The sequence below is a fragment of the Magnolia sinica genome, chromosome 9, assembly GCF_029962835.1.
Source record: "Magnolia sinica isolate HGM2019 chromosome 9, MsV1, whole genome shotgun sequence".
Classification (NCBI taxonomy): domain Eukaryota; kingdom Viridiplantae; phylum Streptophyta; class Magnoliopsida; order Magnoliales; family Magnoliaceae; genus Magnolia; species Magnolia sinica.
Window position 1 is genome coordinate 76555829 of NC_080581.1, and position 26922 is coordinate 76582750.

At 37.4% G+C, this 26922-nt stretch overlaps 1 protein-coding gene across 1 annotated transcript in view; it reads left to right on the top strand.

Moving 5' to 3' along the window:
* The window catches only part of LOC131255727 (uncharacterized), a 190112-nt gene that overhangs the window by 91165 nt on the left and 72025 nt on the right, over window positions 1-26922 (top strand). The window contains exons 3-5 of the mRNA XM_058256530.1: window positions 8875-8946; window positions 9236-9321; window positions 9718-9814. Of these exons, the coding sequence (XP_058112513.1) occupies window positions 8875-8946; window positions 9236-9321; window positions 9718-9814 (255 nt within the window). The remainder of the gene's footprint in view (window positions 1-8874; window positions 8947-9235; window positions 9322-9717; window positions 9815-26922) is intronic.

The following is a 26922-nucleotide window of genomic DNA, read 5'->3' on the forward strand; positions in this document are numbered from 1 at the left end:
CCACAAGCACATCAATGCACAACCCAGTAGGATCTCCTAGTTGTGTTTCATGTGGGACCCACTGGTTAGATAATTTGGCCAAAAACTCAAGCTCTTTAACTATCAGTTAAGCTACATACTTACAATGGAGGGTGAGTTCTTTCAGCCAACTACTATTTTCATATTTGTGTGTATGGCCTACCTCATATGGTTAAATGACAATGGGTCCACCCATCACAGATGTCCTACACATGTGGTGCAGTCCCAAATGACCCAGTTGGGTAGCCGCTCAAGAATGCAACAATGAAGAAGAACACACTCCACACAAGGAAAGTCAAGTTACTAAAACATGCTTTCCGTGAGTTTCCAATGGGGAAAACCATGTTCCAAAACAAAAGAAATTAGATTGACCACTTTTTCTTTCTTCAACAATACTTGGATATTTTAAAAAAAAAAAAAAAAAAAAAAAAAAAAACCACCTCCCTCTTGCATTGAGGGTTGCTTTTAATCATAAATTTTAACGTGCCACGTAACTTCCAACTGATAAGATTCAATCATATTCTACTCTTAAGTCTCTAACCAATAGAAAATCATCTTAATATCAACATATATTGAGAAATAAGCTACTAAACTATCAACCAATAGGAAATAACATCTAAAAGAACAACCAACATAATTTAATCTAACACCCAAGCAAAGAAGAAATCCCAATAGGGCTGCTGAAATCATGTCGTTGTTTTATGTTGTCCTCAAAATTGGTGGTAACTCAAACAATATCAAAATTACGTGATCTTGGACTCATTGGAGAACTAGCTAATTCAATAAGCTTTCAAACAGGACCAATTTCATGTTATTCCAACATTGCTTGATACCTCCAAAGTGGGCCACAACATAAGTGACGGAAATAGTAAGTGAGCCTATAAATTTATTTCAATAACTAAAAACTAGGCAAAAATCTAATGGCAATCTTGAGCTAGGAGACTTAGAGGAATCTTCATGAGGGACCCAAGATGGTGGCCCACTCTCCAGGCGATCATGAACAGTCTTCTAGGGGAAAAATGTTGACCCTCGTGTGATGTGCGAAAAAGTCTAGGCCTTTGGATGGTTTGATCATGGGACAGGAAAACCCACAATGAAGATTGGTTTGGCCCAGATGTAGTCTACATCAGATGCTAGTGTCATTTCTTACAGTGTCTAGCATGTGTACGTCAATTAGATTAATCTGCTAGAAATTGCAGTTCATTGTCTTTGGGATTACTTTTGTCTGCTTTTCATAGTGAAAATCTAGGAGTAACTTCCTATATTTATCTTTCAGCTCAATTGTGTTGGGATTTGGGGCTTTTGGTAAGTATATATTTCCTAACAGGTTTGAGGGTGTCTGTTGTGGATCCACCACCTGGAGAGACCATTGTCGACTGAAATTTGATCCTCCATGTTGGATGGGTGAGGAATTATTGAGTCCTGAATCTCTTAATGCATTAGGATGTGTATAATGTCCAAACTCCTGATGTGCCATGTCATATAAGAGGTCCTATGAAATGGTCAAAGACCGTAACATGTAAAGGGAGGGGCCCTTCCATGGATGAGAATTCCCCAAAAATCCCAAATTCAAATATCCTAATTTGAAAAAAAAAAAATCATAATTTTTAAATGGTTGTGGACGGTAGAAAGGAGAAGATGCCGCATCAGTCAAAGAAAGGTGACAAATTGGACATCTAGAGTCATCAAGTCTGAATGATTTTTGGATTCACCATCCACAATGGGGCCCATCTATGCTTTAAATTCTCATTCCTCGTTCCATGTTGAAAGAGTCTTCTTGCTTTTGGTCCATCTAAGATGAGCGAAGGGCCAAAACCTGCTAAAACTACCTAAAATATTTGCTTGTTCTAGATTGAAATCACATCAACTTGGTCATGACCGAATCTGAGTCGATTCATTTTTTATATATTTTTTTTCTTGATATTTGATTTCATAGGCCTATCTGGTCAGCAATCTAGATCCGGGGACTGCGGGCTTCACCTATATGGATTGCCTGCATCAGGTCACTAATCATGTCCTGATGCACAGGATCCTGTAATTCTTATCTATATGTGAATATAGCATTTGAACATTTCACTCATAGCTTTATGAGCCATGCCTGTGTACAAGACATACCATTTACACACCATCATACTTGCCACAATGGCAGAAAGGTACAATATCCAAGCCCTTCAGTAAGCGGGTGCGACGGGATTGTTGTTCTCACCCAAAAATAAATCTAGTCCAGGCGGACCATTACACACACACACACACACACACACATACACACCCCCACACACTCACGCCATAGTGGAATTTCACCACCTATGGGTATTCGAACCCTTGATTGGGTGTTGAAACTGAGAGTCTACCACCGGAGCAAGAGTCAGGACCCAGGTGGACCGCTATATTAGAAACAGGTGATGGGTTAGAAAACTTCAGCCAAGTTTTCATTAGCGATAAATTTGTATTGTGAGCTATTACCTGCCTGACTAATGGACTGACCTGATACTTGGGCCAGGGCATCTATGTAGAGGTAGCCCTCTGATGGGTAGATTGTATCTCATTCCTATTTGCATGCTGGTACATCTGGCGTGTACATGAGCTACCTTAAACATGTGTGTGGGCTTAGCAAAGCTCTTTCACTAATGCCTTGCCATGATGCAATTGACGTAAACAAGGGCCGCTTACAAATTCTTGAAGAGACAGCCAGGTCACACAATGTCAATGATGTCATCACTGTTGTGCATGATGACCTTCATATTTTTTCTGAAGTCATTTACCAATAGAAAATTAATGAATAAAGTAAAGGAAATTTTGAGTCCATCAGGATAATCCACATTTTCAAATTTCTCCTAACTATGGTTGGAATGTTCTAAATCATCTATTACATATTAAGATGGGTACATTGTTTGTATTCTAAACTAATATGCGTTATCCTTGGGGAATGTACCATTGAGATGCATCTATTTTTTGCTTTCTACCTTTTTATTGTTTGGTATTTATTATTATAGATTTGTATATAAGGGGCCATGCCATCAGCAGAGGATCATTCACTTTCGTGCTAATTCTTAGTTATGTGGCTGAAATGCTTCATTTTCTTTAAATAGCCATGTTGGAAACACATCTGCAACATATTAAGAAAGCATGTTGAATGCACATTGCCATGGCTATAAGGAAAAACCACAATTTTACTTCTCTTCTTTTTAGGCTTATACATTATATGCATTTTACACCCACTGTGATTGTTTAATTCTCCCACTATTGTACAATAATGCCTCTGATAATGAATATGCAGGGTGGAAAGAGTGATTGTGACTGGGAAGCTAAATATTAGTCTCTCCTTCTGTGTTATAATAAATGTCTCTTACAACTAGTGTATTAAATAGTGTGCGCTGAGTAGCTACAAATTCCTTGTAGCGTATGCTACAGGGGTTGTAGCATACACTATAGCTATGTAGCGTGTAGTGTATGCTACGTTTCACTTTATATATATAAAAGTTTTATGTATTTGAAATGGTGTCAAACTCTTATTATAAAAAAATCTTATAATGTAAAATTGATACCAAAATTACTTTATTGTTTCTAACTTTAAACAATGGTGCTTTTTTATTAAAACGTGTGTTGAATTCCCACCATAAACATATCTTAAAAACTTAAATTTGAAAGAAAAGAGTTCAAAAGAGGGTTTTCGAAAACCGCTCTTTCAAACCCTAGCTTCCAATGCAACTTCTCCTCCATTTCTTTGAATCTAGCGATCCAGGAGGCCATTGAAGGGGATATTTCGGCTAATCATTAGAGCTTGCAAGGTCTATTTGCTGTATTTTAAAGAACGTCAGAGCTGAAACAAAGGAGAAATCAAATTTCCCCTTCCACATTTGTACGACCACGAAATTGTAAATTTCAGAGTTTTGATTGATTAAATCTCTTCTTGAGCTTGTAAAACTAAGAGGTATGTTCTTGCACGTTAATGAGTTCCTTTTCATTTAGAATGAAGTTTTATTAGTTATTTTGGATTTGTTTTTTTTTTTTTTTTTTTTTTTCTTTTCATTTTTTAATATCAAAATGTCAGTTACCATGCAATATTTGTAGGATAGGGTTGGGATGTAATTTTTTTCATTTCATTTTTTTAGGTGGTGTTTGTATGGGTGGTATGCATTGTTTTCTATGGTGTGGCCCATGTGGAGCTCACTATGGGTTGTGTATGGATGTGGATATTCATTGTTTTCTACGGTGTGGCACACATGGGGCCCAGTGAGGAGTGTGTATGGGTGGATATTCATCTGGTGTTGCCCACCATGAACATGCATTGGCTGAAAATTCAGCCTGGTCTACCTACTAGTTAACTTATACATGCATGTTGTGTATGGGTGTTCGGTAATTTTCTTTTGACTACCCTTTTTATCATATATGCATGACCAGTGTTTTAAGCAATAGTTAGTGTGTAGCCTAGTATTCACCCTTCTGAAACATGAGGCTTAAGCTATATAGCATGTAGCATAAGCTACAAGCTGCTTCTAAAATTTTAATTGGGGTTGTGCTTGGTTGTGCCAAATATCATGATACGATATTTGGCACCAAATTAGTTTGATTAATAATGAAATTTAATGACATTTTGTGCAACCAAAGACAACCTAAAATAATAGGAAAATAAGTAAAGATTAAGTTTAAAGGTAAAGAAAGAGCAACCTAATTGATTTAATATGGTTACTAATATTATTTTACTATAATCATTGAAAGAATTAACTACTTTTTTATTACAAAATAAAAATGTAATAAATCATTGAAAACATCAATTGATTTTAATGTTTTAGTGAAAAATAACTTGTAATGTAAGCTATGTAGCATATACCATAGGCTATGTAGCATGTAGCATATGAAAATTTAGTATTTTGCATGGGCTACATGACTTAGGCTATTTTCATGAGCTATACAATATTAAGGCTAAGCTATGCTACACGCTACATAGCGAAGCTATTTAAAACAATGCATCTACTTTCTTGATGAGTGGACTAGATTGATTTTGTGTTAGAGTGTGTTCATGTGGGTCCATTGGAGTAATGGGCCCCACCAAGGGTTGGCAATAGGTCGAGTAGGGGTCATCTCGAGCTTGACCTTTGCTAAATGGGCCCAACATCTAGGCTTGACCCTGACCCGTGACCAAAAGTGAGATGACTAGGCTTGCTTGTGAGTAGATTCTTATGTGCAAGCATGGCTTGGTCCAACACACCTACAAAATGATACGAATTAGGGATGCTTGAACTTGTGACCTTTTATTTCTATTTAAACTATGTTGAGAAGAAAAAGGAAAAGTAGAAGAAAAGGGAACATAAAGAGAGCTTCTACCATCAGGGAGTTATGGGATACTTTGAAAGAGTAGGACACTAGATACATAGGCGCTCAAGTTAGACACATGGCATACATCAACGTAAATTAAATCTGCCATGCTGTGGAATTAATTGTCGCCTAGTCACAGTCCCAAAATCAGATTGATTGAGCAATCTTAGCCTTTGATTAGTGGGCACTTGGTTCTCGAAATAGGACCCTTTTATGTTTTTCATTTTAAACTGTCCAATAAATGTCCACCAATCCAATAGTTAGATAATCAAATAAGTGTAATTGTTGGTTCATGATATAACTAAACTGGAACCCATGATTTCAACAATTTTAATTTGAATTACTTTTGGACCACACATGCAATTTCTAAGTACTTGCATATCATCTATCAAATTCAGCAAGGATGTCAAAGTTTTCTCTTTTACCTCTTTCTCTCTCTTAACATCTTTTTACAACACAACCCGAAACAAAACTTAATAAAAAGATATTGCTCACCGTAGAGTACTGAAGTCGATGTAACATTTTAAACACTCCCCTCAAGCCATAGGATAGATATCACACAAACCTAGCTTGCTTCAGATATCTTTAATTCAGTAATTCCATGTCGATTGGAAGCCTTCATGAAGATGTTGGCCAATTGCTTGTTTGAACAAATGAATGGAGTAATTCAGACAAAGTGACATTCCACCTTTTTTTTATATTGTAATTTCTTTAATTTTTATGGAAAGGTAGGAACACACCGATTATTGTGTTAAATCGCAAAAATGGCTTTACAAATTTCGGGTGGGTGCCACAAAAAAGAAACGGGCCTCACCTATCATATAAAACTGCCTTATTAGACCTATACAACTAGGGGTGTCAATGGGCTGGGCTTGGGCCTTTCAAAATAAGAATTTTGAATAGGCTCGGCTGGATAGCCTGGCCCGAAATAGTTCAAAATCTGGGCCAAAACCAACCCCAAGCCTGGCACGTTGACAACCCTATATCCAACAACAGGCCCCACCTCGCGTTTTTTAAAAAAAAAAAGAAAAAAAAAAAAAGAAAAAAAAAAAGAAGAGAAACTAAAAGAGCCGAGAGAATCCAAGCTGCTTGCAACAAAAGGCCCCAGAGACCAATCTAGCAGAGGGAAAGATGTTTGAGGAGGACATGAGTCATGCCACCATAGCTTGCTCAATGCCTAGATCTGAATACTAAAATCTTACACAAAACAAGGCCACTCCTAAGCAATCCACCTCACTGCTGTAACCTTGACAACCTTCAGCTAGTAACATTGAGAACATAAACCAAACTCAATAGTATATGAGCCAAAACACAAACAACCATACTATTGCCCCAGACCACATCAAACAAATGGTTACCTCCGCCTTGGACCTGTGTTAACCAAATCAGATGCAAGCATAACCAAGAGCCGAAGCCTGGCATGGATCAAACCCCCACATCAACAAACCTTGCCCTTCAGGTAATTGTTGAAAAAAAAAAAAAAAAAAACCCGCAGGAATGTTGAGAAATAATTCACGCTTTAGACCCCCACATCTACCCCACATGCCCTTGATATAACAAATGCAGATTGCCAGAAGGTCGGGTCACTCAAAGGTCACGAGCAATAAGACCAATGTCGTCTTAACCAGAGCAACAAATAATGTGGCCGACCCCCCCATTCTTAGCTAGGCAACCCCGGAATCGAACTAAATTACCTCAACGTTAATATTATTGAAGGCCCTAATACCATTAGACTAAAAAGAAAATGGACAACTATATAACAGAGCTGGGGCACTTGCACAAAAATGGAAGGAAATTTCCACCTTTGAACATGATCGACACCCATTCAACCCACACAACAACTGGAGATAACACAACCCATCCACCAAATCCTTAGCATAAGAGTCTCATAAATTACTGATTAACCATGACTTTTAGGAGATAAAAACCTCATCATAGCATAGGGTTAAATCTGAATTCAATTGAAATCATTTGTCTTGTGCGAGTTTTAACATATTAGGGCGGTTTAAAGGCTAAGGAATGAAGGAAATGTGTTTGGGGTTGGAACATTAAGGTTGAAGTTTTGGGAGGTTTCTGGTTGGGATTTTGGGTTAAGGGTTTTAGAGCCTGCGGCTTTGGGATTTTGAAAATTTTGGGTTTTATTTTATTTTATTTTATTTTTTTTATATACGAAATTAGGGGATTTTGGTGGAAATTAGAGCTAGGGTTTTAGAGATTTAGGGTTAGGGGTTTTAAGGATTTAAGGTTTTGAGAACTAGGGTTTGGAAAACTAGGATTTTGAGAACTAGGTTTGGATGGATTAGGGGTTGTGGAAAGAAGAAGAATGAAGGTTTTAAAGAACAAGAAAGAAGAAAAAGAAAGGTGGGTTGTAGGGATAGAGAAGAAGAAATACCTTGAAGAGGAGAAGAAAAAAGATGATATTGTTGAGAAGAGAGAAGTGAAAAAAATAACTAGGGAATCACTCCCTATGGTTTCTCACGACCAATTCAATTATAGGATGATTTTTTATTTTTATTTTTTATTTTGGCTCAATATCAAAGTAAAAGGAGAGAAATCTCTTTCATTCATAACATGCATATTAACTAGGGTGGGGACGTCCAACCCTTTATAATCTCAGAAAAGAAATATTGTTCATACATATATAAAGTTTTCTATTTTTTTACTTTAGCTTCTTTTTTCACTATGTTATTACTACTATTATTATTATTATTTTAAAGTCTAAACTGTATTAAACCTGAACTTTTCATTCTCTAAAATTTTGGTGTATCCGATTTCTTGACTGAATTTTTAACAATCAAGACCGGATTAAATATGAACATATCTCGTATCTGTTTTTTTTTTTTTTTTTTTTTTTTTTAATTTTTTTTAATTTTAATTTTAATTTGGTTCTATGCCATTTTGCTAAAATATGGTTGATCCAAATCGTTGCCACCCCTAGCTCCCACTAACCTTGATACCGATTGATTTCTATTATCAGGGATTGAGAGAACAATTGCTGCCCCAATAACTGCTTCAATGTCTTTTCAATAGATAAAACAAAGATAGAGCAAATGTCTAATTTTGTTTGGCAAGAATCAAATAAATTAGAAATTGTTGTGAGATTTATATTGAACACATTAGTAGCCATGAACCCCACACCAAATTGTTGCAGCACAATTGGCACATCTTTGGATTTTGCATGTCCTAATATCATGTCGATTCTGACATTTAAGATGTTCAGAGTTACAGATATTGCAATTCCTATTGATTCCCTGTAGCCTTAATTGCAAACTAATATATTGATTTTTAGGCAAAATTTTTGCTGTTGGCAGTGGTGCCCTTATCCAGGAAGCATAGGATTCTTTTTTTTTTTTTTCTTGTTTTTTGTTTTGAGTTTATACAGGTTTCTGAGGGAACTATCTTCATTATTTTTATAAAATACTATCTGGATGATTCAATATTTTATTGAGGCATGTTATTTATGCGGTGCTTTGGATCTTTTTGCCATCATTTCCTGTTAGAATTTTTGTCTCTAATTCACAAAGCTTTTGATTTTTGTAGGAAAAGATATCCAAGAAGTTTGATAAAGTTTTGTTGGATGCTCCTTGTTTTGGATTGGGTGTCCTCTCCAAGGTATTTCTTAAACAAGTTAATATTTCTCGAAAAGATAATTAAATTGGGATTGTTTTGGAATTTGGAAAAAAATAAATTAACCAATATTGGTTTGAATCATCAAACAGCTGCAATCATTGATAGTATTGACTTATAATATTATTTCTTTTTTGGGTCAGTAATTGTTCACGTGCTTGCTTCTAAGATGCTTTGATTGGTAATGGTAGGTGTTTTACGAACATGATTATTTTCTGCCTTTCCTTAGTCTTAATGACTAAATCTTCCTTTCCTATTCAATTTGTTGTTTAAGAGAGTGGACTTACGTTGGAACCGGAGATTAGAGGATTTGGAACAGTTGACAAATTTACAAGATGAGCTCTTCGATGCAGCTTCATTGTAAGAGTTCAAACCCTTTCTTCTCCTCTTAGTTTTCTCTTAGAGGCCTTGTGCTATGTAACATGTTTGGTTCTTTTTTAAAATAAAAATAAAAATTGTGATGCTAGGCAAATGTTCTTAATGCTCTTGCTTTTGTTTTTGTTTTACATGGTGGTTTAGTTTTAATGCATTTCTATGTATCTGGATTACAAAAGGAAATACTTTATGGTTTTCTCTGAAAAGCTATGTTTACACGACAACTGTTTTTGTTTTTTCCAAGAACCACAAAGTACAATATTAGATTGCCAAAGATATTATAACAAGCTAATGTATATCCCATAATACTGCAATGTTTCATGATTTCTGCTAAAGAATGGTGCCTTCTAGATTTTTACATTGACATTATTGCATTTATAGATTAGTGAAGCCTGGAGGGACACTTGTGTACAGTACTTGTTCCATTGATCCTGAAGAGAATGAGGGGAGTGTGGCTGCCTTTCTCCTCAAGCATTCGGTATGGACTCTTTTCTTTTTTGCATGGCTCATTGTTTTCCTCTTTTAAGAATTTTAAGGTTGATATTTTGATAGTTCATAATATGTAACATTTCAGTAATGGTTTTCTTGGATTGGTTGGCTTGTCTTCTCCTTCTTGGGTTCCACCCTCTTTTCTGGAATCATCATTATTCAAAGTCAGCAACTTTTCTTTTGTTAAGAGTTTATACTCGTCTACACATGCCAACCTTAGTTGTGTGGGTACATCTGAGACATGCACAAGCGGGTCCTTGCATTGGGATGGTGAGGTCTGTCCATTAATCAAGATAGCTGTAACATATGTTGAATATCGGCTGCTTGAAATTTCTTCATTTCTTGAACCACCTACTTTTAAAAAATAAAATAAAAAATTACATATTTGGTGATTTGATTGCTTGAGTGGTGTGGTTTTGAGGCCAGGTTATGTAAACCATGGAGCCAACCTTATGCATGAATTAGATGTCCTTTCAAGTGCCCATTTGGCATGTGAGTTTCCAAGTAGAGGTGCTTGTTGGGTTAGAGAGGCTCCTGTTGTAATATAGCTATTCTGAGTATATTCCCCAACTTGTCCAAATTTCTCTTCTCTCAATTTTTGAGATAGAAAATTGAGTCTGTGTTACTTGTGGCCTTTCTCTCTCTCTCTCTCTCTCTTTTTTTTTTTTTGCTGTTACTTCTCCATGAAATTTAAAAAAGAAAAAAAGAAAAAAAGGGAAAAACGTGACATATTGTGATGTAGGACAATTAACCACTTGTTCTAAAAGTTTGAACTATTAAAGTATGACAAATTAATCCCTTTATCTCATGGCCCAGGTCTCATATCTCATGGGTTAGGACCTCGGCCGAACCCCCCTCGTGGGCCCCAAATCATATGAGTACCACCTCACATGGGCTGCCTACCTCGAGTGTGTCCCTGCATCTCACAGGCTACCCCACTCGAGTCCGATGTGAAATGCACATTAATCACCCCTAGTGAGGAGTCTCGAACATGAGACCTCCCTCGTGGGCCCCACCCACCTCGAGTGTGCCCCTGCATCCCACAGGCGACCCCACTCGAGCCTGGTGTGAAAATGCCGCTGCATTATATTGGCAGGTAGTAGGTTTTTTTTTTTTTTTTTTTTTTAATTTTTTAATTTTTTAAAAAAAACACGCGCACACACACCCCACACACTCACGCTAGTGGAATTTCACCACCTATGGGTACTCGAACCCTTGACCGGCAGGTTGCAGTTATGTGCTTTTGTTATGATTCAGGTGGGTACTTTCTACCCAAATCTAATCAGCTTCATTTCATTTCCTACTTGGAAGGAAATGGATGGTGATTTTGGGATCCAAAAAAAAAAAAAAAAAACACCCCACATATATGCAATTCTAGTTGGGGCACACTTCAATTAGGTTCTATCTAATGGGGCTTTTAACCAAGCACACTTTTAGTTTCACAAACTCTTCATACTTTCACACCGTAACATTTTTACTATAAAATTGATTGCAGGAGTTCACCATAGATCTTGCTGATAGGTACGTCCCACCTGATTTTGTTACGGACGAAGGGTTCTTCTTCTCCAACCCAGTCAAACATCATCTTGATGGATCATTTGCGGCCCGCCTGGTCCAATTTAGACCACAAGATGAACCCTGGGTAAGTAGACCAAGACCAGTGTAATTTCTATTTTCTTGAAAATTGCTTCAATTCTCAATGAGGGTAATTTTTTTTTTAGAGCAATTAAAAATCAAAGCATGTTGAGCCACCACTCTAATCATATTCATCGAAATCACTTTTCTGTAGTGCAGATAGCAAGCAAAACCAGAGCCTCTCCTCTTTAATCAAGACAAGGTAGGGCCATGATGGGATACAATTATCCAACAAGAAACTCATCTCTTGTAACTAATGTTGTCAAAATCGTTATAATATTGCAAATTTTAATTGGGGTTGAATCATATCGAGTCACAAATCGTAAATCATAAGTTTTTTTAAAAATAAAATTTTAAAAAATATATAAATAAATCAGAAAAAATTAATGACTTAAACACTATCATGACATAGTATTACTCAAAAAAGTTAGATGATTCTTTTCTTTCCTCTTTCTTTTTTTTCTTTTTTTGGGTGTCTTTCAAGAAATTATCCTAGTAAAAAAAATAAATACAGGGATCCTTTAATAATTTATGTTCTTATCACCTTTCTTGAATGTAGAATTGGATTAGAAAAGCGGCATTTGATTCCGTAGACCGGCGGAAAAAGATATTTTGATTTCTAACCATCATTCCACAATACATATACATCAAGATGATCATAACCATCCCCACAAACATTCTAGATAAGTCGTAAATCAATTTAGTTTTTCGATCAGTTAAGAAGTAAGAAATCATACAAAAAACACTACCATTTAACATTGAAGAAAAAATATATAATTTAATCTCTTATAAAGAACAAAATAACATAATTTACCTTTTCTAAATGATATATATATATATATATATATATATATATATATATATATAAATGGTTTTTTTTTTTCCTAAACAATTCTTAACGCCCTCACCAATTTTAAAACATAAAATGAAAACGAAAAGCTGAAAATAGAAGAAAACAAGTATAATTTGAATCGTAATTCAGGATTTGAATTATAAATCATTATAAATCATAGGGATTTAAATCATAAAATTGTAAGATTCATATAAAAAAAGGATTCAAATAATTTTACTCAAGATTAAACTAAAATCCTAAATCATAGGATTTTGACAACATTGCTTATAACAAATTTCCTAGAGAATAGCATGTCATCATTACAAGTTAGGAAGTGCAAATGGCTTCCCTTTTCTTCATCAAATAAATGCACTTTGCATTTTCTAAAATTTGTGCATTGTGATTTGTGGAGTCCACTTAAATTTTATTTTATTTTTGATGATCCAAACTATTGATGAAATTGGGCCCATAATGGATGCGCCATTGCCCAGAAGCCTCCCAAGTTGAATGTATACATCATGCCACCAGAAGCTAGGAGGTTTCTGGTGCACCGCCCATTCATAATAGGAGGCTAATATCAAAGAATAGGGATCACCAAACAGTGGACCCACATTGGAACATCTACATTTTCTGATGATTGGAATGCTACATAATTCATCGTTTGTAGTGGGGACAAGTCGTAACAGATTTCAGGCCGAAGTACTATGACACTATAAAAAGGTGGAGAGGATCCTCTTATACCATGCATACTTTAGAAGATTCAAATTATAGGCATCTCAAATAAAGGTGTTCCTGGAAAAAAAAAAAAAAAAAAAAAAAAAAAAAAAAAAATCAAGCTTATTTTCAACCAAAGCAATAGATAGTGAATGAACCACACGTGAAAATTCAATACTTTCTACACTATAGGAGATGCACTTGATCTGGATCATCCAATTATCTGGCTGCATTTTGTATGGATTATAACCAAAACCCAATTTGATTAACTAATGTTAATAGTTGGATTGATGGACCTGTTGTGGACAATGTCAATAATCCAATTGGAGGCAACATCCAAGGGGTTAACATATCAATTTAACAATCCGAAGTAGGGCTATACACGAGCCAAGCTAGCTCGAAAGGCTTGCTTGGCTTGGCTCGATCTAGCTCGGCTTGAATGACGACTCGAGGTGAGCCAAGCTTCATATGACTCAACTCATTTTGAAAACAAGCCGAGTTCAATCATAGTGGATCTTGACTCGACTTGATTCGAACTTGGCTCAGCTCGAAGCATGAGTTCAACTTGACTCGAATATATATTATATTATATTATTTAAAAAAAAAGTTAAATCCTACCCCACCCGTCCGTCCCTTTCTCACTCTTTCCCTTTCTTACCCGACCCGCCGCGCTTGAGCTTCTCTCTTTCTCGTGCCCGAGCTCCACAGTCTCTCTCTCTCTCCATTCGTCCGAGCTCGACTCAATGTCTACCCGACTCGTCTCAGCCGTACGGCCTGGACTCAGCCACTCGCCCGAGCTCTCTCTCTCTCTCTCTCTCTCAGCACCAACAACAAGCTACCTTTATGTCTCTCTCTCTCTCTCTATATATATATATATTATTAATTGAATATATGATTTGTGAGTTGGGTCGGGTGGCTGGGTTAAGTCGGGTATCGGTTGGGTCAAGTTGCTGGGTTAAGTCGGGTGCGGGTTGGGTGCTGGGTTAGGTTAGATTGGGAGCAAGCTTGACTCGACTTGAGGTAAGCTCGCCTCGAATCGATCCACTAGCTCGCCTTGAGCTCGACTTGAAAGGTTTGACAAAGAAGCCAAGCTCCATTGGTAAGCTCGAGGTTGAGCTCGAACTCTAGGAGAGCATGGTTGAGTTAAGCCAAACTTGGCTGACCTCGACTCGACTCAACTCGATGTACAACCCTAATCCGAAGTCACACACAAGATTCCTTTCGGTGGTCCATTTGAAGGCACAAATTAGATGGTTAGGATTGTTGGATGAGTCTAATTTGAGCAATGACCTATTTAGGATGGTGGTTAGAATATTCTACACGACATCGTTACAAACACGCTATATACAATAATCAAGCTTGATATGTGGTCAAGCATGCCTGCACAACCCAAATACACAATAAGTTTAAGCCTAGTCTTCTTTGTTCATTGGGAGCTAAGCTTCCAACTAGCAGCTGAGGTTAGGCATGAATTAAAAATTCTAGTCGATGTTTTGCTTAATACATTTCACTCATTGTGCTTAGTGCAATCTTCTTCTTCCCAAAAGGAGGTAATAATTTGAAGAGTTAATGAGATTCCAAAGATTTATGATAGAAGTTGTGGAAGTTTGAAACGGCTGCCAACTCAACGCAAGCCTCCTTATCTAGCCTTAGGACGGGTAATGTGAACACAAAACACACGGTACAACAAGAAAAAAGAGGAGCCCATAATGTGATAGATGGATGTTAGATACCTTTTAATGGTCCCTGCCTTGATAACTTTTGCATTATCATGACCAGTTTTTTCCTCATTAGTGGACAAAATAGTGACTTAGAGAGTCAATCGAAAAGTGAGGCCACATAATGTGATGGATGGATGTCAAGTAACTTTCCCTAGGTCCTACCTAAATAGCATTCACAGTTTCACACTACTACGACTGACTAAAAGCATACTTAGGCTTAATGGTGAAAAAGACATCTTGACGACTTGAAGACTCAATAGTGGAGGGGAAGATAATGGGGTTTACAAGGTGGTGGATGGATCAACATGTTAATAATTTTCCATTCTTTCATGACCATCAGGCCAAAGTAGCAACTTGAAAAGTCAATAGAAAAGTGGGGCCCATAAAGTGGCTAATGAATGTAAGTACCTTTCCATGGTCCCTACTTAAATATATTTTATATTAACATGGCCAACTTTTCATCACAAAAGGACAAAGTAGTGACTTGATAAGTCAATAGGAAAGTGGAGCCCACACCGTGACAATAGATGTCAGGTACCTTTCAGTAGTCCCTACATAAATAGAATTCAGACTACAACGACCAACTTAAAAGTAATCACTTGGAGACTAATAATGTATGGACATAATAGTGACTTGAAGCTTAATTGTGGAGATGAATATAGTGGGGTTTATTAGGTGGTAGATGGATCAGTGCCTTAATATCTTTTCGTGTTACTGTGACCCTCTTTTTCTTCAAAAGAGGGCAAAGTAGCAAGTTGAAGGGATATGATTAATTACAAACCCTAGCATAACCTAGCTAGAGATGGATGGTCCTATTAGGGTCTATGGCATCTACTGTGATGTATATGCTTTATCCACGCTGTCCATCTATTTTGACAGATCATTTTAGGGCATGAACCTAGAAGGAAAGCAGATCCAAGCTCAAGTGGGCAACAACACATGGAGTGGGGATTAAATTCCTACTAATGAAACCTTCCTAGGACTCATGCTGATGTTTATTTGCCATCCAAATTATTAATAAGGTCACATAGACTTGGATGAAGGAAAAGATAAATATCAACTTGATCCATGACTTTTGTGGCCCTAAAGAAGTTTTCAACGGTAGGCTTTGAATCCCCACTACTTCCTATGGTGTGGTCCACTTGAGCCTTCAGTTTGTCTCGTTTTTAGTTTCATACTCTAAAATGATCTGTCAAAATGGATGAGTGGTGTGGATAAACATGTACATCACGATGGGCCCCATAGAGCCCCTAATAAGGCCACTGTCTCTAGCTAGGCCTTGGTGAAGGTAGTACCCAATCCGTGTCCAATTTGAAATGTCAATAGAAAAGTGGGGCCCATAGAGTGAGTAATGAATGTTTGGTACCTTTCCATGGTCCCTCCCTAAATAGTTTTTGTACTATTATGATCAATTTTTTTCTCACAATATAATAAATTAGCGACTTGAAGAGTCAATAATGAAGGATAAGATGGCGGGTTAATTAGATGATGGAAGTATCATTATCTGAATAATTTTCCATGCTCCTATGACTAATTTTTTCTTACAAAAGAGCAAAATAATGACTTGACGAGTTAATAGGTGACTTCCAATAGTAATTGAACAACTTTTAGGATGACCCTTTTAGTCATGTAAATGGATTGGTGTCCCAAGGGTCCTGGACTAGACAACTATGACTAATGACTTAATCCAATTTGATCGCCCAAAGGCAAGGATCTAGTGTTTTTGTCATCGAAGAATATGGATTACATTCGGCAGCTCAAATATCCTTTGTGGTTATTGCGGAGTCTAAATCATTTGCTTGGGTCACATGGTTATGGTCCTTAGATGGACAACCTAGATCTAACATTAATGTTGGTTGTCTTAATGGATGGTTAGGATCCAATAATGATGGACAAAGGATTTTGTTGTTAAGATTTCTAGGTGAGATGGGCGGTCCAGATTCAATAATTCCACATTCATTCAGGAAGTGGATTGCCCCACAGAGCCCCTAACAAGGCCACTGTTGTTAGCTAGGTCTTGGTGAAGGTAGTACCCAATCCGTGTCCAATTTGAAATGTCAATAAAAAAGTGGGGCCCACAGAGTGAGTAATGAATGTTAGGTACATTTCCATGGTCCCTCTCTAAATAGTTTTCATACTATTATGATCAATTTTTTTCCTCACAATATAATAAATTAGCGACTTGAATCAATAATGAAGGATAAGACGGCGGGTTAATTAAATGACGGAAGTATCATTATCTGAATAATTTTCCACGCTCCTATGACTAACTCTCTCTTACAAAAGAGCAAAATAATGAATTGACGAGTTAATAGGTGACTTCCAATAGTAATTGAACAACTTTGAGGATGTTCCTTTTAGTCATGTAAATGGATTGGTGTCCCAAGGGTCCTGGACTAAACAACTGACTAATGACTTGATACAATCTGATCGCCCAAAGGCAAGGATCTAGTGTTTTTGTCATCCAAGTAGTTGGATTACATCCAACAGCTCAAATATTCTTTGTGGTTATTGCGGACTCTAAATCATTTGCTTGGGTTACATGGTTATGGTGCTTAGATGGACAACCTAGATCTAACATTAATGTTAGTTGTCTCAATGGATGATTAGGATCCAATAATGATGGACAAGGGATTTTGTTGTTAAGATTTATAGGTGAGTGGGCGGCCCAGATTCAATAATTCCACATTCATTCAAGAAGCGGATTGCCCCATAGAGCCCTTAACAAGGCCACTATATCTAGCTAGGTCTTGGTGAAGGTAGTACCCAATCCGTGTCCAATTTGAAATGTCAATAGAAAAGTGGGGCCCATAGAGTGAGTAACGAATGTTTGGTACCTTTCCATTATCCCTCCCTAAATAGTTTTCATACTATTATGATCAAATTTTTGGTCACAATATAATAAATTAGCGCCTTGAAGCGTCGATAATGAAGGATAAGACGGTGGGTTAATGAGATGACGGAAGTATCATTATTTGAATAATTTTCCACGCCACTATGACTGACTTTTCTTACAAAAGAGCAAAATAATGACTTTAAGAGTTAATAGGTGACTTCCAATAGTAATTGAAGAACTTTGAGGATGACCCTTTTAGTCATGTAAATGGATTGGTGTCCCAAGGGTCCTGGACTAGACAACCATGACTAATGACTTGAGCCAATCTAACCGCCCAAAGGCAAGGATCTAGTGTTTTTGTCATCCAAGTAGATGGATTACATCCGGCAGCTCAAATATCCTTTGTGGTTATTACGGAGTCTAAATCATTTGCGGGGTTCACATGGTTATCGTGCTTAGATGGACAAACTAGATCTAACATTAATGTTGGTTGTCTCAATGGATGGTTAGGATCCAATAATGATGGACAAAGGATTTTGTTGTTAATATTTATAGGTGAGATGGGCGGTCTAGGTTCAATAATTCTACATTCATTCAGGAAGCAAATTGCCCCATAGAGCCCCTAACAAGGCCATTGTATCTAGCTAGGTCTTGGTGAAGGTAGAACCCAATCCGTTTCCAATTTGAAATGTCAATAGAAAAGTGGGGCCCATAGAGTGAGTAATGAATGATAGGTACCTTTCCATGGTCCCTCCCTAAATAGTTTTCGTACTATTATGATCAATTTTTTCCTCACAATATGATAAATTAGCGACTTGAAGAGTCGATAATGAAGGATAAGACCGTGCGTTAATTAGACGACGGAAGTATCATTATCTGAATAATTTTCCACGCTACTATGACTAAACTTTTTCCTACAAAAGAGCAAAATAATAATAGGTGACTTCCAATGGTAATTGAACAACTTTGAGGATGACCTTTTTAGTCATGTAAATTGATTGTGTCTCAAGGGTCCTTGACCAGACAACTATAACTAATGACTGTATCCAATCTGATCGCCCAAACACAAGGATCTAGTGTTTTTGCCATCCAAGTAGATGGATTACATCCGGCAGCTCAAATATCCTTTGCGGTTATTGCGGAGTCCAAATCATTTGCTTGGGTCACATGGTTATGGTGCTTAGATGGACAACCTAGATCTAACATTAATGTTGGTTGTCTCAATAGATGGTTAGGATCCAATAATGATTGACAAAGAATTTTGTTGGTAAGATTTCTAGGTGGATGGGCTGTCCAGATTCAATAATTCCACATTCATTCAGGAAGCGGATTGCCCCATAGAGCCCCTAACAAGGCCACTGTATCTAGCTAGGTCTTGGTGAAGGTAGTACCCAATACGTGTCCAATTTGAAATGTCAATAGAAAAGTGGGGCCCATAGAGTGAGTAATGAATGATAGGTACCTTTCCATGGTCCCTCCCTAAATAGTTTTCGTACTATTATGATCAATTTTTTCCTCACAATATAATAAATTAGTGAATCAAAGAGTCGATAATGAAGTAGGATAAGACGGTGGGTTAATGAGATGACGAAAGTATCATTATCTGAATAATTTTCCACATTACTATGAATAACTTTTTCGTACAAAAGAGCAAAATAATGGCTCGACGAGTTAATAGGTGACTTCCAATAGAAATTGAACAACTTTGAGGATGACCCTTTTAGTCATGTAAATGGATTGGTGTCCCAAAGGTCCTGGACTAGACAACTATGACTAATGGCTTGATCCAAACTGATCGCCCAAAGGCAAGGATCTAGTGTTTTTGCCATCCAAGTAGATGGATTACATCCGACAACTCAAATATCCTCTACGGTTATTGCAGAGTCTAAATCATTTGCTGGGGTCACATGGTTCTGGTGCTCAGGTGGACAACCTAGATCTAACATTAATGTTGGTTGTCTCAATGGATGGTTAGGATCAAATAATGATAGACAAAGAATTTTGTTGGTAAGATTTATAGGTGAGATGGGCTGTCCAGATTCAATGATTCCACATTCATTCAAGAAGCGGATTGCCCCATAGAGCCCCTAACAAGGCCGCTGTCTCTAGCTAGGTCTTGGTGAAGGTAGAACCCAATCCGTGTCCAATTTGAAATGTCAATAGAGTAGTGGGGCACACTAAGTTAGTAATGAATGTTAAGTACCTTTCCATGGTCCCTCCCTAAATAGTTTTCTTAATATTTTGATAAATTTTTCCCTCACAATATAATAAATTAGCGACTTGAAGAATCGATAATGAAGGATAAGACGGTGGGTTAATGAGATGACGGAAGTATCATTATCTGAATAATTTTCCACGCTACTATGACTGACTTTTTCTTACAAAAGAGCAAAATAATGACTTAACGAGTTAATAGCTGACTTCCAATAGTAATTGAATGACTTTGAGGATGGCCCTTTTAGTCATGTAAATAGATTGGTGTCCCAAGGGTCTTGGACTAGACAACTATGACTAATGGCTTGATCCAAACTGATCGCCCAAAGGCAAGGATCTAGTGTTTTTGTCATCCAAGTAGATGGATTACATCTAGCAACTCAAATATCCTTTGTGGTTATTGCGGAGTCTAAATCATTTGCTTGTGTTACATGGTTATGGTGCTTAGATGGACAACGTAGATGGTTTAGAATTCAATCCTTGGGAGATGGGCAATCCAATAATGATGGACAAAGGATTTTATTGTTAAGATTTCTAGGTGAGATGGGCGGTCCAGATTCGATAATTTCACATTCATTCGGGAAGCGGTTTGCCCCATAGAGCCCTTAACAAGGCCACTGTATCTAGCTAGGTCTTGGTGAAGGTAGTACCCAAGTCGTGTCCAATTTGAAACGTCAATAGAAAAGTGGGGCTCACAGTGAGTAATGAGTGTTAGGTGCCTTTCCAATGGTCCCTTCCTAAATAGTTTTCGTACATAAGCCACGTGTACAGTAGATGTTTGCCTGAGAATGACCCAAAATGCAATGTCACCACTGGAAAGAGCTATTATTACCAACCAGTCGATGTGATTTGCTAAAATGATTAGGAAGTTTTCTATTCTTTTTTGACGTTGTTAGGGGAGAGGCTACATCTCATTGATTTGGAGATAATGACACCTAGCTTTTCGAGGGACAAAATATCTCCCAAGGATTGAATTCTCGACCAAATCTCTGTCAGCATTTCTATTCTCTATCGTAAGGGTATCAAATGCATACATGTGCCTGCTGCATGTATGGATGCACACGTGCATGCATTTTATCATGGGGCGAATTACATTCTACTCCAAGCAATTTTAAGAAAAAATAAAAAATAGAACAATCATTAAAAGATGGTGGAAACGTCAATTTCTAACATTTAGTGGAGGCTTTTTATAGGATATGGATTCGGCTATCAGTGTGTGTGGATATGAATATTTTGTTGGCTTATACTCTTTTCATTTTAAGAAGGTGGATGAGAGGATCCAAACCGGTCATTCTCCCAACCGATATATCTTTAACATTTAGCAATTTAGAGCACATTTAAATCATATATTGAAAAGTCAAAATCATCCATGAATTAAGCATGACTAACCGACCACAACCTGTCATAGGAAGTTTCTATGCTTAGAAGCTGAGTGGGGCCAATGTGATATTTGTGAGAAATCCACCTTATCCATCTATTTTGCCTAAAAGGATCAGAACCGTCTGAATCCAGTACGTGGATTGCTTGGACAACCTGTGGCTGGAAGTTCCTGTACTCAGAAGGTAAGTGGGGCTAAACTGTGATGTTTGTGAGAAATTCACCCCATCTATCCGTTTTTCCAGACTTTGTTAGGGCATGACCGCCAAAATGAGGCAGATCCAAAACTTTTAAGTGGCAGCACAACATGAAAAAGCGGGCTGGAAGTTTCCGTACTCAGAAGCTAGGTGGGGCCGCGTGTGATGTTTGTGAGAAATCTACCTCGTCTATCTATTTTTCCAGACTCTATTATAATCTGAGCCAAGAAATGAAATAGATCCAAAACTCAAGTGGGCCCCGTAGCAGGAGAAGGTGTGTGGGAAAATGGCTACCGTTGAAACCTCATAGTTCTATCGTGTTTATATGTCATTCATATTGTTAATAAAGTCACTCTTGCTGAGAGTAACTGTAAACACAAAAGTATTAGCCTGATCTAAAACTTCTATGGCCCCACAAATGTTTCAACGGTTGATGTTCAATCCTCACGGTCATGCAGCCAATTTAAATTTTATCAAAGAAATTTCACAAAATAGTACCTTACTAACATGTCATTTACATCCTGAAACCTTTATAAATTAAATTTTCATTAAGATACTTTATTAATGGAGTCATAGTCAAGGCTACCTTATGTTAGTTTTATCCTACTTCCCTCCCTTGTGATTTTTTCTAAAATGACTAAAATCTCCACCAATTAATAAAGTTACTTAAAAAGAATTAAATAGATTACCAAAAGTAAAATTATTAATTAATGTTTTTATAAAAAAATTCACAAAAAATTAAAAAAACAACAATTTTCTTGATGTATTTATTGCACAACATGGTTAGGATGAGGATTTCCGGATTGGGTGTGGCCTTAACCATGGGGCCCATCTTGATGTATTTATTGTATATCCAGGCCAGCTATCCATTTTCCAGCTTCTTGTAGGCCATGAACCCAAAAATTAAGAGGATCCAAATCTAAGGTGAAACATACCACAAGAAACTATGCTAATTGAATGCCCACCATTACAAAATCTCTAAGGCCCACCATAATGCTCATCATGATGTTCATTTGTCATCCAAACTTGTTGATCTGGATGAAGGATAAAAACTGAAACAGCTTGATCTAAAACTTTTGTAGCCCATAAGAAGTTTTTAATGGTGGTCATTTAATTACCACTGTTTCCTCTAGAATGGTGCACCTAGAATTGAATCTCCTTCATTTTTGGGCTTATGCCCTAAGCTTATCTTAGTCAAATGGATGGACAGTGTGGATTAAACACGTACATCATGATAGGCAGCTACCAGTAGCCACTCTGGTACGTAGGCAATCCGTTTCCTGTCTCTCTTTTCCATTGTAATATATGGGTGGTATTCTATAAGCCCCACCATGATGTATGTACTGTTTATCAAATCTTCCATCAGTTTTTGGATATCATTTTAGAGCATGAGCCAAAAAATGAAGCAAATCCAAATCCCAAGTGGACCATACCGGAGGAACAATAGTTGTTGAACATCCACCATTAAAAAAATCTGTGGGCTACAAAAGTTTTTGATGAAGCTGATTTCTGTTTTTCCCCTCATCCAGGTCATTGTGTCCTTATCAACAGGTTTGATGGCAAATAAACTCATGGTGGGTATTATATTAGGCCTTAAGAAATTTTTAATTGTGGGTATTCAATCAGCACTGTCGTCCGCTTGAGATGTGGACGTGCTCCTTTTTTTTGTGTTAATGCATTCAAAAGCAGCAGAAATATGGATGGACGGCTTGGATATACAATACATGCGTCAACGTGGGCTCCACGCTCAGGACCACACCGCGTTGGTGAGACCTGGTCGCTATTAATCCGGAAATGTTTTAACCTACCACAAGTATGGTGGGCAGTCAATCACCGTGGTTTCCTATGGTATGATGCAAATATACATTACTGTGGGGCTTATAGAACATCGACCACTAACCAGTTTCAACAATGCAATCCAAATCTAGCTAGATGTTTATATGCCATCCAAACCGTTTATAAGGTCATTCCCACTGTGATGAAGTGAAAACACCAAAACTTTGCCTGATATGAAACTACTTTGCCATACAAATGTTTCAAACAGTCACTGAATCCCTACTATTTCCTCCCGTGTGGCACAATTGAGTTTTGGATCCACCTCATTTTCGTTTTCATGTCTTAAAATGATCTCTCAAGATGGATGCACGGTGTGGATTTCTCATAAACATCACAGTGGGCCCCACTTAGCATCCCAGTGGAGGAACTTCCTACTAAAAGCTTTGGCAGGAATTGTGAGTTACATGGTTATGGTGCTTAGATGGACAACCTAGATCTAACATTAATGTTGGTTGTCTCAATGGATGGTTAGGATCCAATAATGATGGACAACGGATTTTGTTGTTAAGATTTATAGGTGAGATGGGCGGCCCAGATTCAATAATTCCACATTCATTCAGGAAGTGAATTGCCTCATAGAGCCCCTAACAAGGCCACTATCTCTATCTAGGTCTTGGTGAAGGTAGTACCCAATCCGTGTCCAATTTGAAATGTCAATAGAAAAGTGGGGCCCACAGAGTGAGTAATGAATGTTAGGTAACTTTCCAATGGTCCCTCCGTAAATAGTTTTCGTACATAAGCCACGTGTATGGTAGATGTTTGCCTAAGAATGACCCAAAATGCAATGTCACCACTAGAAAGAGCTATTATTACCAACCAGTTGGATGTGATTTGCTAAAATGATTAGGAAGTTTTCTGTTCTTTTTTGACATTGTTAGGGGAGAGGCTACATCTCATTGATTTGGAGATAAGGACACCTAGCTTTCGAGGGACAAAATATCTCCTAAGGATTGAATTCTCAACCAAATCTCTGTCAGCATTTCTATTCTCTATCGAAAGGGTATCACATGCGTACATGTGCCTGCTACATGTATGGATGCACACATGCATGCCTTTTATCATGGGGCAAATTACATTTTAGTCCAAGCGTTTTTAAGAAAAAATAAAAAATAAAACAAAACAAAGAGACCTTTGTCTTCATTTAAAGATGGTGGAAATGTCAATTTCTTACATTTAGTGGAGGGTTTTTATAGGATATGGATTCGGCTATCAGTGTGTGTGGAGATAAATTTTTTGTTGGCTTATACTCTTTTCATTTTAAGAAGGTGGATGAGAGGATCCAAACTGGTCATTCTCCCAACCGATATATCTTTAACATTTAGCAATTTAGAGCACATTTAAATCATATATTGAAAAGTCAAAATCATCCATGAATTAAGCATGAGTAACCAACCACAACCGGTCATAGGAAGTTTCTATGCTCAGAAGCTGAGTGGGGCTAATGTGATTTTTGTGAGAAATCACCTTATCCATCTTTTGTGCCTAAAAGGATCAGAACCGTCTGAATCCAGTATGTGGATTGCTTGGACAACCTGTGGCTGGAAGTTCCTGTACTCAGACGGTGAGTGGGGCCAAACAGTGATGTTTCTGAGAAATTCACCCTATCTATCCGTTTTTCCAGACTTTGTTAGGGCATGAGCCCAAAAATGAGGCAGATCCAAAACTTTTAAGTGGCAGCACAACATGAAAAAGCGGGCTGGAAGTTCCGTTACCCAGAAGCTAGGTGGGGCCGTGTGTGATGTTTGTGAGAAATCTACCTTGTCCATCTATCTTTCCAGACTCTATTATAATCTGAGCCAAGAAATGAAATAGATGCAAAAGTCAAGTGGGCCACTTAGCAGGAAAAAGTGGGTGGGAAAATGGCTACCGTTGAAACCTCCTAGTTCTTTCGTGTTTATATGTCATTCATATTGTTCATAAAGTCACTCTTACTGAGAGTAACTGCAAACACAAAAGTATTAGCCTGATCTAAAACTTCTATGGCCCCACAAATGTTTCAACGGTTGATGTTCAATCCTCACACTCATGCAGCCAATTTAAATTCTATCAAAGAAATTTTACAAAATAGTACCTTACTAACATGTCATTTACATCCTAATACCTTTATAAATTAAATTTTCATTAAGATACTTCATTAATGAAGTTATTGCCAAGGCTACCTTATGTTAGTTTTATCCTACTTCCCTCCCATATTTTTTTTTTTCTAAAATGACTAAAATCTCCACCAATTAATAAAATTACTTAACAAGAATTAAATAGATTAGAGAAATTTACGACTGTGGACCCCACCTTTTATCTAGTGGTTTTTACGAAGCAATACAAACTTAACATACGCACCAAGACCTCCTCGTACGGACACCGAATTTGAGGACGAAAATACCCCTGCCTTCCTCGTGCAGGCATGCAGAGACGAGCACTGACAGACGGTCGGGCGATGGGAACTCAGGCGGGGCTCACTGTGATGTTTGTGAGAAATCCTCTCCGTCTAAGTTCATTCATAGGGTCACAAAGACCTGTACGGAGAGGAAAAACAAATTTCATAATGATCCAAAACTTTTGTAACCCCTGAAAGGGTTTCAATGGTAGAGGTTTAATTCCCCACTGCCTTTTACAGTGTGGTCCCCTTGCTAGCTAGATCTATCTTATTTTTCATCTCAAGCCTTAATATGAGTTCGTCAAATAGATGAACGGTTTGGATATAACATATAGCTCATAATGAGACCCATAAAAATCAGTGGGGATTAAAAAGGGGAAAAAAAAAAAAAAAAGAAAGAAGAAGAAAAGAAGCCAGCGAGTTGGGGTCGACCAGGTCAGAGCTCGGCTTATGGCTACGGATTATAACCGTAGCCATAACTATAATGCTATACACTTTTTTCTCTCTTTTTTTTTTTTTAATTTTTTTTTTTTTTTTTTACATGGAGATCTTTTTTCCCCTTACATTTTTCTCTAATACATAATTGTGTAAATATGTATATACAAGTATATAAAAATATTTTTCTATCTTTTAATTCATTTCTTCGTCTATTTATTTAACAAGCATGTCTCCTAAACTAGGATGATTTACTTAACTTACCACATATAATTTTGGGGTAGAAGAAGCTAATTTAGTCAACCAACCTAGTTATTTTCTAATATTCCATCAGATTAGAAAACCTCTTTTGACTCTTCTTTTCAACTATAAACGATGTAATTCTCCATTGCGATATATAAAAAACGATCGCTTTGAGAAAACATTGAGTGGGGAAAATTAGAAAATTGATCGAGGGAAACATGAAATTTAGCAGGGGAAACATGAACACACACCCCCACACACCCACACTAGTGGAATTTCACCACCTACGGATACTTGAACACTTGATCGGGTGTTGAAACTCCTAAGAGTCTACCACCCGAGCGAGGCAAACTGAAATATGAGTAGGGCAAACTAGAAAAACAGCGGGACAAGCTGAAGTACGAGTGAGACAAATTAGAAAAATAGCAGGGCAAACTGCATTATGAGCAGAGCAAACTAGAAAAACAACGGGGCAAACTGAAATATGAGCGGGGCAAATTAGAAAAACAGCGGGGCAAACTGAATTATGAGTGGGGCAAACTAAAAAAACAGCGGGGCAAACTGAAATATGTGCAAGACAAACTAGAAAAACAGCGGGGCAAACTTAAATATGAACGAAGCAAACTAGAAAAACAGCGGGGCAAACTGAAATATGAGTGGGGCAAACTAGAAAAACAACGGGG